The following is a 14,099-nucleotide window of genomic DNA, read 5'->3' as shown; positions in this document are numbered from 1 at the left end:
TGCAACGCGTCGCAGTATACAAAAAAAAACATTAGACACGTATTTTTGCGTGCTGATTCGGCTGTTTAAGCGGTAAAAACCGTGACCAAAATTTACCCGAAAAAAATAAGGGATGCAACCCCTAAGCGAAAACACACTGCGCATATCATTGGTTATTGATAGTGAATAATGTCAAAGTTGTTTTGTCAAATAGATCTGCGCCATTGACGAGAGATCCTCAGAAATTAATTTTTCGGGGTAAACTTTGAGGGTGCGTGCAAACTCCTAATCGCATCTTTTTTATCGCTTCAAAAAATGAAAGCTCGGTATTATCGAAATTTCACCGGAGTCCCTTCTCAAACGGCTGAATTGGCACGTAAAAAATACGTGTTCGATGTTTTTGATGCAGGCACTACAACACGTCGCGGGATCAAGAAAATCTGCGAAGTACATCTCGTGTACTTTCCTTGCGTTAATGGACATTCAAGCAAATGTATCAGCCACTCCACCATCTTAAATAGGCCATAGCTTACTTTCCGCCCGGGATGCGATACGCCTCGTATCTCTGCGTGCCCCGGCAAAGATGCGCAAATGGGACTTCTTTCTTCGGGTATAGAATGGATAGACGTGACCCGCCATCTTGAAAACTCCTCTAAGCACCATGGCAATTTGTTATCTTTTCGTCAGCTCTGCACGCGAGACGGCTCACTAGCTTTTATACGTATGGGAGAAGCGATGATAGTACAATTTCGTCTAGGATGCACATTCGCACGAGGGAGGAAAAGGGGCGAAAAAATCCGGTAATTGGATTGCCGGTGGAAACAGGAAGCTCGAAACCACGAGACGTTGCTCTCACGGGTCTCCGGGTTAACTCTGTTCGAGTGGATCATCGTTTCTGGAATGACGCCAATCGTCGTTTGGCATCTGCAGACTCTCCGCCAGGGTTGTTTGCAACGATCGCTCGACACTCGTGCGTGACGCTCGAGGAAATCAAGGTCCCGTTTCACGTTTCGCGATTCATGAATTTCGTAACAACCCTGGATTTTTTCACCCGCATAGAAAGTTACTCGAGCGCAGGTGTGTGAAGGGACGATACGAGTCTTTGATGTTTTGCTCAAAAATTCATCAACGCCGAGAGATTTGGGAGATCTTTCATTAACCCTGTTTCACCCGTTTGGCGGGTATGTCTATACCTATATGTCTATGCCTCGCGTATAGTAGTTGAGAACTTAGATTACTCGCGAGAAGCAATCCCTCAAGCCTCACCTCGTTTGGCTCCCTCGTTCACCCCGCGCCCTTCGAGTCTTCGGATATGTGACGGGGCGGTGAATCGTTTCAAGTGCCGGCAATCGAGCCCTTTTATTAAGCCCTCGGTTCAGTAGGATCGCAGTTTGGCTACTCCTGCAAGGTCTTCCGAATTTCTACTTACCGAAAATTCAAATCTTTTCCCAGTGCACGATTTATTTGTAAATACATTTATTCCAGCGCTGATTTACTCGCAGATAATTGCGATTGAGACGAGTTTCGCAAAGCTCCCGCATTATCTTTGGATATATTAAATTGTACGTTACATGTACTTGGCAACTCGAGACAAACGATCCAATGTCTTACCAACTTTAGTGCGAGAGGTGGAGAGCTCCTGTGATTCGGGCGAGGCATACCTTGTAATCTCAGTTGTTCGTACAAAGTCTTTGAAACGGTACCTCCAACGAATACAACCCCGTGGGGTTTAACGCGGAAAATTTCAGTCACGTTGTGCTCGCAATCCGTGATCGCACATCACGGTTATTTCGTTGAGCGTGCAAACGCGCGACACAAACGGGGAAAGTATAAAAATGCAGAAACGCGGGAAGGGGTTCGGTGTAAATTCCAAGAAGAAAAAAAGGGAGAAGAATAATTAAATACAACGGTGAGGGTAAAACGGTGAAAAAGGAGCTTTCAGCCTGGCTGAAGCTAGCGAGCGTTAAACAGGCGAGTGCCGAGGCATCCCAGGGCTTTTGTCTTACTTCCTGCAAGCTTCGCGCGGTGGGTTCTTGCATTCGGTGTTTGGAAGCTCGCGATTCGGACTGCCGGGGTACACACACGTCCTCACATGCACGCGGATCGTTGAGCTTGCGATTCACGCGACGAAAAAGCGGGTGGATACCACCTACCGCGAGTTTGCAAACGCGTTATGCTCCTTTCAAGGGAGCCTCGGAGCCCCCGCCTAATCTAAAGTCCTGGCAGTGCAAACAGCAATTTTCTAAAACGCTTCGAGCTCTCGGTCGACTCTGCTGCTCGCCTATCTGGGGCGCCTGCAACGCCTCTCGCTCCTCTCCTCTCCCCTTCTCTCCTCCTCCACACTTTTCCGCACTTCTCTACACGTATATCCATCTTTTCTCCCTTTTCTCTTTTCTCCTATGCCGAGCTGCCGCTGCTGCTGCTGCTGCTGCTGCTGCTGCAATATCAGCACGAGTATGTAAATAAAGTTCGTGCAGTGGCTGGTATGCGTCGAGTCTGCGCCTACGCCTACCTCGGTACTTCGTCATGCACGGATATTACGGGGTGGGTGTACACACTGCGGTATTTCATACCCGCACACCCCCCACCCCCCCCCCCCCCACCCCCCATTCTCTACCGGGTGTCGTCAAATATTCAAGATCCTACGTACAGACACACACGACGATATCAACGAAGGGCTATAAAAAGTCGCCAAATCTACGTACGTACCGTGTATGTGTGTGCATGGAGGAAGAGCGAATAACAGCGACAAGTTTCGGCATTCTACCATGCACGGATTTGGGTCGACACATACGTACCTACGTCTATGGATTGAGGACAATTTTTCCCGGTTTTCCATTTTCCGTTATACCCACTTCTTCTTCTTTTCAACGGGATTATAACATACATACATGGATATTTCGGAATCGGGGCACGGGGTGAAAAAAATTGTAACTTGCTGTTCTATTTCTTTTTTTTTTTTTTTTCTTTGGCTGTTCTTTCCCTACCCTTTGTTCGGTAAGTTGAGAAGTTTGCAAATTTTATTCACCTTTGTGTTGAAATTTTCTTGTAATCATCTTACGACGGAACTTTGAATTTTGTCGAAAGTAAGAAATTACGGGATAAAAGTTTGCGGGAATAATTCATAACGCTGTGCAAGCTCAGGTACGAATCAACGATACCCGTATAGGATAACGCTTGGTCATGATCGGTCTATCATCATGAAGTGTTGGTGCTTCAGCGGTTAACATGGTAATTAAAAAAAAGTGCTGTTTCACGGGTAATTACACCCAACGTAACTTTTCAAACTCTGTTCGCCTACAGCTGTATTCTTTGATTTAGGAATAATTGCCACAGGATTAAAGGATGAAAAAGAACGAGTCTTACAAAAGTAAAAAAAAGGTGCAGTGGGAGAGAGCCGTGTAATGTCGGGGAGAATATCGCGTGCAGGATTAACTCAGGGGGTGGTTTGTAATGGAACTGGAATTTTAAACTACCTTGTATACATATATTTTTGTACACACGTATAACGCGATATAGCGTCATGTGTATGCGTATGCATGTATTTTTATGATACGTATTATATGTAGGCACGTATACGTGACATGTGTCTGCGTATAATACAACCGGCGTAAGGCGAAAGAACGAACCCGCGCATATGCATATGTGCTCATAAAATATATTACCTACCTTTACACGCGGCGGTTGATGCGCCCCGCTGAAAAGGGGAACATTTAGAATATTCAAGTAAAAAGCTCTTCACCCGACTGATTAATGTACGAAATCGTTACGCTCGCAATCAGACGTCGTGTGTTTGTTCTTTCTACCCGTTTCTTTTCTAATTTTATGTCTCCTTTGTCCGTTTTTACACCCCCGTGTTTTTAGTGCGTGGAAAAAACCAATATTATGGAATAATTAACAACAATTTCCAACTCGTATGCGATTCGAAATCAGTCAAGCTCTGAGTTCTTATTTCATTCTTCTTGTCGCTGACGATTTGATTTTTCAGACTTCCGAGCAACGTAACATTTTTAATCGAATCAAAACTAAACCCGGATTAAGTTTCTACTTCGGTTAAGCCAGCTGCCGCAGACAATCAGTTATATTGATTCATTGTTCGACCGATTTCAGCCGTTCGGATTGAAGAGTTTTTCTGCCGGTGATAATGCGTGAAAGAGAAAGATATATTTTGTCAAGTTATTCATTTCCTTGCGTCAAATTTGAAAACAGATCGTTAATTGACAATAGAATTTCAGCACAATTTCGAAAATCAGCGCAATTTCAAACAAGTTCTCGTGTACAATATTCGCAAATTAAAACTGATCGTGAGCTCGAATTCCACGGACATGCGTCGATAACACGATAATTCATAAAAATTTCATGTGGATTTATCGAGTGATCGAAACCGTCGAAAATGAAAAAAGCCGGTTGAAACCGAAGCTAATTCCCGTTTAACGATGTCCCGAATCTCCCGCCAGCTATTCGAAGTATCGCATGTACGGGTTTCGTCGTTGTGCGTAATGCCTGCAGCAGGCCTCGCATGGTCAGATACGTGACCTGTTAGCCTGACAAATACAGACGTGGGTCGGCCCCTCACGTATCTGGATGATCCGATATGAGCCAGTATATAATATCAGCTGTCCGGCTAAACCGACTCTCCAGTCACCCTGCAGAGCGGGGCAAATTTGGGGATGGACAGTGACCGGCTCTTGGGACCCGAACGACCTTTTCTCTTTTTATTTACTTCTTTTTTTTTTTTTTTTATTTTTATTTTATTTTTTTCATTTTTATTTAGTTTCGTTCCCCGGCGAAACTTTCGCACGGTTTCCCACCGCGCAACCTTTTTCAGCACCCGTGGGATGCGCGTAATACTGGAGTTCGCGTCCACGTGACCAATTCCGGACTCGTGAAGAGTTCTCTTTCGGGGTCGGAGGGCGAGATACATTAACTGCGGGGATCCTGCGGCGGCCCAAAACCCCGCTAGCTTTGATAATAAATTAATTAATATCTCCGCTGCACTTAACGAAGCCATATAAATTACACACCCTCACCTTCCACGCGTGATACAAACGCGCGCGTGTGTGCGTGTTTTTGTTTGTGTGTCGTCGTTGTGCCCGCAGTGGGTTCATCAACGAGAAAATAAACACCGAGGGTTTTCGCGTGGGGTTTAATATACTCGGACGCCCTTCGTTATCAGGTTGAAAAACTTTTCGTCGTGATTTTTCCACATGAAATTCAATCGCTCGCTTTGTTCGTCAACGAATTGAAATAACTCAAGTTCTTCGGGAACGAGTGGTTCCATGTATAAGAAAGAAGCCTTGTCTCGACCGAATTTCATCAGAACTGCAGAAAAATCTTTATATTAGCTTCAATTTTTCTTCCTTCGTATTCAGAGGTACGTGTACCTACAACTTATGAACGAAACGATTCGAAGCGAATAAAAAAAAAAAGAAAAAAAATTCAGGAGTTTGAATCTGTAGAAAAAACGTGGGTATACAAATTCTCGATTTGTTATTTGAAATTTGCATTGAATTTGAAATCCGATTTGAATAAGAAAACAAGAGAAGAAAAAAAAAACTTGCTTCGTTACATTGTAAATCGACGTCGATCAAGAGAGAAGATGACGCGATATGTTTAGTATGCGAGGGGCGCTCGCTGACAGGGATGAAAAATACTTGCAGAGTGGGCAGAAAAAAAAAAAAGAAAAAAAGAAAAAGAAAATTTGCATCAAAAAACGACGGAGATGACTGCGTATACAATCCCGAACACGAGGAAGGAGCGGTAATATTTCGTGGAGCGTGGGTATAAGGTACAAGGTACACTCCCGGAGGCGTGGAATGGCTGACAGTTAATAAAATGTTACCGGATTGCCTTTCAGAGACGTCGCGTCGTCGTCTCTCTTCTGGTTCTAACAATACAGGTAGGCGTCTGGCTGCATTAGCGACGTATCCTCACCCACGTGCACCCAAACGTGTATCCGGGGATGTGTAGGGTGAGTTGGGATCTCTGGGTGAGCCGGGATACGCGAGTTCGACTCCATTTTCCACGAGCATCAAAGCTCTTTTGGGAAAGACGTCATTGAGTTACCTCTCGTTCAGAGTAGAGACGGAGTCCGTGGAGCTGTTTCGGAGCCTTAAAAGTGTCGCGGTACCCGCCATGAGTAGAATACTTACCTATCCTCCACCTATATCGCCAGACCTGCAAGCTCTGTGTTACCGAAACAGCAGCTAGACAGAAGTCGGAAGCACGCGGAGCACTCGATTATTTAGGTTCGTTGTATTTGCAGCCTCGTTTACCCTTAAGAGGGTGCCCTGGACCATTTCGACGTTGACGTTCGTGTCCTCAAATATCGACGTCGACGTATCTCAAAAGCGAAGAAGGGCACAACAGCCCCGTTCTGTACACAATTCTGAACAAAAACACTCCAACATATTTTCATTTGACGCAGGAATAAGGAAGTAGCATGAATTCTACAATTTACTATCGCGATTTCGTAGAATCCGTGCCATTTCTTTATTTCCTCGTCAAATGAAAATATATTGGAGTGTTTTTGTTCAGAATTGTGTATAAAATGGGGCTTTTGAGCCCTGTTTCGCGTTTGAGATACGCGGACATCGATATTTCTAGACATATACGTGAACGTCGAAATCGACCAGGTCACAGGATAAATGCATAGTCTGATTCGAAAGTGAGGGAAAAAAGCTATATTCAAACTTTGCGTCGTCGTCGAACTCTTTATATCTGATATCTATGCTCTACACAATATGAGAACTCTGATATGAACAATAATGCAGAAAAAATACCAGGTAGTTTCACTTCCTTTTACAGAGTCTGGAGTCGTGATTATCCCAATGCTTTCATTTGGATTTCCCAGTTCATCGTTAACACTGTCTAATCATCATCATCGTCGTCACCATCGTCGAAATTTACGAGAGACTTTCGTTCCGCGGAAATTGGCGAAATATCCAGAGGAGAGGGAACAACCGTTCCAAGCATTAGGCCTATCATCGGATTCTTATTATTTTTCGTTGGCTTCATGAACTGCGGCTTGGGTTGTAGAGGGTGGAGGGCGCAAAGTATGGAACGTGGAAAATCCATCGGGACGTTGCTTCGCCGCGCGCCGCCTCATTGTTTATAGGTGTCCTCGGCAACTTGCCTGACGCCTAGACGACGACGAAGAAAAAGTCGAACTTGAGATGCAAAATAGGGTTACATTAAAAGTTGAGTGTCTTGGGTTCCTTAACAAGAGATCTCTTTTTGTTTCGTCTTACTGTCGAATTGCCAAAATTCTAGAAAAGAATTTTCAGCTTCGTACAATTTTCGGAGGAGGTGATTACGGGATAAAATCGATGTGTTTGATAGTAAGGAGGTTCTTTTTTTAACGATCTAATTCTAACGACGATATTTTGTGAAAATAAAAATTCCGGATTTTGCCCAGCTCACCTTCGGAAAGTTGAATATATTACACTGTTGGCGTATAATTCAGTAAATATCGCGACGTATTTATACGCGGACAGTGATTATTTCTGCATAAGTTAGTGTTTTATTCCTCAACTGGAATCGAGATCCTCGCGTTGAGTTTATTCAAGCCGTTCGAATTATTCGGGGATAGCCGTACAGCTACGATGTTCGAAGTTTTGAATTTAAATTTTTAGTGCTCCGTTGAATAAGGATTGATGCAAAATTTCCGAAAGCTTTATATCTGTGCCTTAATTCGTTGCTCGAAGAAGGCACAATAATTATTGTATATTATCTCTGTAATTTATAAATTAAAAGAGCATCCTGAATTTGAGTGGTAATTAACAAATCCTCGAGCTATTTCTACCAGAAATAACAAATGACGTTGATCATCTTCGCCGCTGGTATAACGAGTCTTACGCCTCGGAACATCATCCCTCTTTTCTCGGAAAGGAGTTTAATTCTGTGAAAACTTTAGGCGCCGGAATGAGATCCTATCTTCCGGATCTCGATCTAACAAGTTAAACGAGTTAATTAAAAATAATATCGATATCTTCCGAACCAGCGTCTCCGTATTTCGAGGAGCTTGTTATAATATAATATATCCACGCTGATCAGCCCTCAGCGACATCGAAGCGAAAAAACGTCCGATTCAGGCATCTAAACTTTTCGTCTCACGCGCACAAATCTTTTGCGGTTTATTTTATTTTTTTTCAAGCAAAGAAAAATATTCCACAATTTATTACCAATATACCAATAATAATGTATGATAATTCTATGGTAGAAGTATCGAGTTTCTATTATTATGGTTGGTTGAATTATGTTTTTTAACAGTATTACATTCTTCTTCTTCCATCATCCTTTATACCGAGAAATCGAATCAACCGCTTCTAGAGTGACTTGCGATACAGATATTTTCGTCACTTGAAACGATTTCAATCTCCTGTTTTCGGAAACCACCTTTCCGATTGATTTCACATCCATTTTCAGCTGCAAAATTCAGGAGAAAAATTTACGATCGACGAGAAGTGGGATCAGTTTTTTTTTTTTTTTACCATTCAAGGTACAGGTTTTTCGCATTTTAATGCTTTGAGAAAATGGAGGATAATCAGTTTGTATTTTTTTTTTTCTTTCAATTGTTGCAGACGTTCTGCGTGGTGTCGAAAAGGTTTCGCAAGAATTACATTCATAGGTTCACGGCGACGAACAGTTGGTTCTTCTTCTCGCCTTGGAATCCTGTGAGACGGTGCTGTATCTTCCTGAGTACGAACCAGTACTTCGACTACGTTGTCATGGCCACAATTCTACTAAACTGCGTCTTCCTGGCCATGACTGAAACCGTGGAGGAAGCCGAGTGAGTATATTATGCAACACATTCACACTTCGTTTACACCAAGTTGATATGCACCAAGAGCGAAATTGAGAAAGATGGAAAACTTGCAGGGAGTTAAAATTATGCGAACAATTTTACCTGTCAACCACGGCAGAATTTTATTACATTTTTCCATCTCACCGGACCTGGTGAAACATGTTTTTATCTTTTTTTTTTTTTTTGTTTCTGTTTTTTTCTTTTGTCGCTCTAAAGCACGGCGTAAGAATCGCGGTTTGTACCGTTGAATTCCCGCCGGTATTTTCTGAGCTCGGTTAAGAAAGCTGCAGGGAAAATTTGCATCCTCACCTCTGGAGAAATTTCGTCGCATATCTCCGACGTTCCGAGCCACAGCATTTATCCGCAGTTCATCCGCTGCAGGTTCATTCTCGGGGTATTTTCGATCGCTTCTGCCAAAGGGGCGATCCAATGTCAAGCGTACGACGTCGGCGGCTCCGACAAAGCATCAATATCTACGAAAGTTGAAAATCTTTGAAAATTATTGGCTCCAATATCCGGCGGAGCTTTTACAAGGAAAAGCAGAAGCTGCTCGTACATCCGGTTGCCGTTTCGCTTCATCCGGGAATAATTTCAACGTTTGACAACGTGATGTGCGCAAGGTATCGACGAAGCGTGCTTGATTTGCGGGAACGAATATACTCGATTTGCAATTCCTTAGCTCTCTCTCTTTTTATCATCTCGTTGATAGGCGGGTCATTATTTTATCAGACAAATCAATTCCCTGGGGAAAATTCTTGCACCACCTTACCTTAGTCGAGAGAAATTTTGACAGCCAGGTGACAAATGTCTAAACGCGCGTGATCGCGGCGCGACAAATTTCCGGTGGAATTTTTTAGTAGTAGCTATAACGGAAGCCGCCAAATCCTCGAGGCTTATCGTTCAGGCTCTGAGAATTTCGTGCTCGGAGGACAATTCCCGCCGCGGGCATATTATACGTATGTAAGAAAAAACTAAGGCGATACTATCGCATCGGGTCAATTCGTCTGACATTTATGCTCAAGTCTCTGCGCTCAGCTGATGACGGTAATTTGAAAATATCATTCTTGCTCGGGGAATGATCCTTGAGTCCAATTTCCTCCTTCAGTTTTTAATACAAGGATACGGAAATTACCAGACTTCAGACTCAGTGACAATTCACACCTCGATGCGAACGATCGTCACGAAATCCGGTTGTAACAATTTTACTACTTGAATATATCCTGCCTCATACTGTTTGATCATTCGTACGTCTTTTGAAATGTGATTGTACGGTAAATTGGTCCGCATCAATTCTGTGCAAGCTCAACGGGGAGAATAATCTAAATTTCGAACACCCGACTTGAACGGAAAAAAATATCTGCTGTCGATTGGTTGACGGATGAAATTATTTACGGGGAGAAAAAAAATCGGCGTGTGTGGAAATATTTCGGTGAAGCTAAAAATGTAGAAAGATCGAGTTTTGAAAAACTTGGATATGAGTTTCCTACAATTTTCAACTGTATAAAGTCGAAGATTCGTTCGACGACGAAGAATTCTGACGATTCTATAATATTTCGGCTTTCTGTACTTCGATCTCACGTTTTGAAATTCTACGAAACGGATTATCGCGTCTCTGACAAATCGATACGGGGACCTTTCTCTCTAATCTTTCTTTCTAGCTTTCTATCCTTTCACCCTCACCTGAAATGTTTTATTGACTTTATTGCAGTGATCGAGTCCCGCACAGCAACGGAAATTCCGGTTCCGCGGGTCTGTAACGTGTAACATCTGTGACAGATCGATTTTTAAAAAGACTTTCGACTCTCCCGCGAACTCCTTTGAGCCTTCAGCCTCGCGTTGAATCCCCGATTTTCCCCGATTTGAATATCCGGTCGAGCATCCAGAAAATATAATTTCCTGTAAAATACCCGGAAAAAAAATACTTCACTGGGATATCCTCGAGATCTTTCGTCGAAACACAGACGATCCGTTTCACCGGGCAATCAATTTTCTGAAGGTGCAAAAATTGATTCGCAACTGCAGACGCGTCGATCTGTATAATACACATCTACAGCCCGGCAGCGTGTTTGTGGGTTAACTATAAATGCGGGTGGGTAAATCTTCCTCCGAACCTCCGGAGGGATCCCGGGTCCTTATAAGATATTTATAAGAATCGATTCCTGCAGCTTTCGCGCCGCGCTTTTGGCATCGAACATTAATTACTCCCTCGTATTCCCGCCTGTCTGCCTGCCAATCTTTTTCCTCGTTCCTTGCTACCTCTGCCGGCATATCTCAAAGCAGCTCGAACATCGTATGTGACCATCGGGATCAAAGTCGAGACAGCAGATGAGGGGAGGGAAAAAAAGGCGCACGGCTTACGGAATAGATACAAGAATCCAATCATCCGTGAACCTGAAGATTAGCTGATACGAACACCGATCGCGGCGATCGGTTTTGTCGCCTGTTTCCGGCCGTTAAACTTCCGGTCCGTTTATTTCGATAACGACAGTGGATGGCGAAGAGCAGTTGAAGCTCAAGCCTGACCCTGAGTCCGCCATAGTTTGACATCCACAGAACGTGACTATTTATGTTTAAAATTTAAAATTAAATAATTGCATTTCGATTCTAATGGCAATACTCTGCCACAAGTCTCAAGTGATTTGACGGATATCAGCCATCTCTTATTTCTCTTCACGGATGTGCGCATCCCTATTCAAGCATACATCCGCACATATAAAGGGATATTTATGATACTGTGCGAGAATTCCGGGTTCTTTTATCCTCTGAAAGGGAGAATAAGGGAAAAAAAAGAAGAAAGGATGTGGGAGGGGAAGATTGACAATCCTTGAGTGCCGAAGACGAATCACGTTCACTCCGCGAGTCAAGATAGCAATAAATTTATTGCACGTCAATATACAGCGCTGAGTGATAACGGAGGCAGCCAAATATCACAACACTTATTTCGTACCATTTGCAATGGCCGAACAGAGAGAAGCAGAAAGTTCTTGTTCAACACGACGAGCTTTCAGCGAATACTTGAACGAGGATAAGCTCTGAGGTCGCAAGTTTCGGGCCACCGCGCTCCAATTATCATCCACCCTGCAGAGAGAGGTGAACTTAGCGGAAGAAGCCTGCAGCGATGCAGATTTTGAGGGATAAATCGCTGCCTGTTGAGAAGCGTGAAATGATTATTCCAGGCGGGATTAACCCTGACGCAAAGGTGGAACAATTTCACGTGAGATTCGATCGGAGTTCAAATTAATTTTATTTACTTCAAAAACTACTTCTAAAGATGAGCTGTTGCAGCGGCTCCTCGTCCAGTCCATCAAGCTTCGGGCTAGTTTTTTTCTCGAAGCCAGAGTACGTGATTTCGAAGCAATTTGGCACTCGTCCATATACCCTGCACATCATTGACGTCGATCTCAGGAGAGGAATAAAGTCAGTCAAGCGACTCGACTTTTTCCCACTTGCAGACTCGAGGCAGTTTTGCCTGACCGGTCGCTGTATTCGGTGAAACGACACGGGGGTGAGAAGCGAGATTAGTGACTAGTCCTTTGCTCGGTGGGTATTCGTTTTGATCGCGTCGTGTTTTTGTAGAGCAAATAGATCGCGTGCCAATTTAGTACCCACAGGGCCGCGTTAGGGTAAAGTGGCAGTTGGTTAAGAGGGAAAAACACGTCCTCTGGTGATTATTCGGAAAAAGTCGTCGGTTCTTGAAACTTTTTCTTTTAAGAATACATTCGGACCGTCTGAATCGCAAGTTGTATCAGGAGAAAACACTGGTTGAAATGTCTTCAGTAACGTTGTTCGCGTCAATGATTTACGGTGAACATGAATGAAACATGCCTGCCATTCGAATGTTATATGAATTTACTCGGATTCAGTTCTATTAAACAATGATGCAGAGATGTTGTTTCTTTCGTACCATCGTTTTAAAAATAGCACGAATTTTTTGGTCTCCAATTTTTATCGTTTTTGTAAATCTCGATATTGCAAGACTCCGAAATTTGCGATTCTTAATATTCAGCAAATCGAATATAGTTACGATATTTTAATGTGTCACTAATTTTCTGCCTCAATTATCCCAAATTTTGAAACTTCTTTCTTCTATAAGATTACTCGAAGTTTACGGATTTCTAAACTCGTGAATAATTCTTGTCTCACTAATAATAAACTCCGTTATAAACTGGTATAGCAATTATCTCAAGGTTTGAAAACTTTTAAAACCTCCGCTGAGTTACTTGGTGACCAAAAAATTTCCGCCGTATAATAACATGATTAATAATAATCAGCGGTAATGCGTTCCGAACGAAGCGACAAAGATTCGTCAATATTATCGAACGTTATCCCCCGTCCTGTGTGCGTTGATAATAGCGTATAATAAAATAAGAGCACGCGGAGGCCGCTAAGCGCTCGGCTTATCTTTAAAATCCTCAATATTATTCAGCTCACGCCATATCACAATTTTTCCTACCATTCGGGGTGTAATATAGCGCAAGGTTTTCCCCAGCTATCAGATTCGTATCAACGCTGATCACATCAGCACCGCGGATTTCGATGCAACGTAAAACGAGCCGCGCTGCAGCGACGCGTTCCGTCATAAAATAAGGGCTCCGTAATTGGCGAGAAGTAAAAATACGCGTAAATACCAATTCGCATGATTTTTCAACGATTTATCGTCGAGGATAAATTTGACGACTTTACCTAAGCTGGCTTGACCGAAATTATCTCGGCACCTTGATACTGACGAGCTTTTTAACGCTTTTTACGCTAACGATTATCGTAAGGAATACGTGCATGTATTCGTGGTACAATTATCCATGGTACAAATGATCGTAATTTCTCTGGTTGAAAATTTTCTATTTCCGCCATATTGATTAGTCTTATTCACCCCCCCCCCCCCCCCCCACTCCTTCCACCCTCTGTCAAGCTTCGCTTTCCTTCATTTGGCATTCGCTCCGCTTTGATGCTCTGTTTCTATAGACGTGATTAAAAAGACTGATTGCTTCGCTGTTGTAAAAGAGAAGAAAAATAAGATTCTTTGTCATTAAAAGATTTTTACCCATTAATTAAGGTGTCTACGGTGTGATAAATTATTGAAGGCAATACATCGTTGTTACGCTGTAAAGTTCTTCGAGGAAAGTAATATTTTTTGTTCTTCAATACGGCTGGCTTTACTGGCCAGGATACGTATATCGTTTGCACTGATATTTGGCGAAGGGATCACGGAATTTTATGTACGGATATTGTACTTGAGCAACTTTGATTACAAGGTTTAATCTTTGACAAGGATAGCAAAGGCAGCGGGAAATCCGACGAGGAATAATTTATTAAC

At 43.0% G+C, this 14,099-nt stretch overlaps 1 protein-coding gene across 5 annotated transcripts in view; it reads left to right on the top strand.

Annotated features, from left to right (window-relative positions):
* LOC124177396 (sodium channel protein 60E-like) overlaps positions 1–14,099 on the top strand; it is a 75,662-nt gene that overhangs the window by 34,636 nt on the left and 26,927 nt on the right. For all 5 annotated transcript variants that reach the window (XM_046559728.1, XM_046559741.1, XM_046559747.1 and 2 more), the window contains one exon: positions 8,562–8,770. In XM_046559728.1, coding sequence (XP_046415684.1) covers positions 8,562–8,770 — 209 coding nt within the window. The remainder of the gene's footprint in view (positions 1–8,561; positions 8,771–14,099) is intronic.

The sequence above is a fragment of the Neodiprion fabricii genome, chromosome 1 (genome assembly GCF_021155785.1).
Source record: "Neodiprion fabricii isolate iyNeoFabr1 chromosome 1, iyNeoFabr1.1, whole genome shotgun sequence".
NCBI lineage: Eukaryota > Metazoa > Arthropoda > Insecta > Hymenoptera > Diprionidae > Neodiprion > Neodiprion fabricii.
The sequence above is the reverse complement of the archived record's forward strand: the minus strand, read 5'-3'. Positions and strand labels throughout refer to the sequence as shown.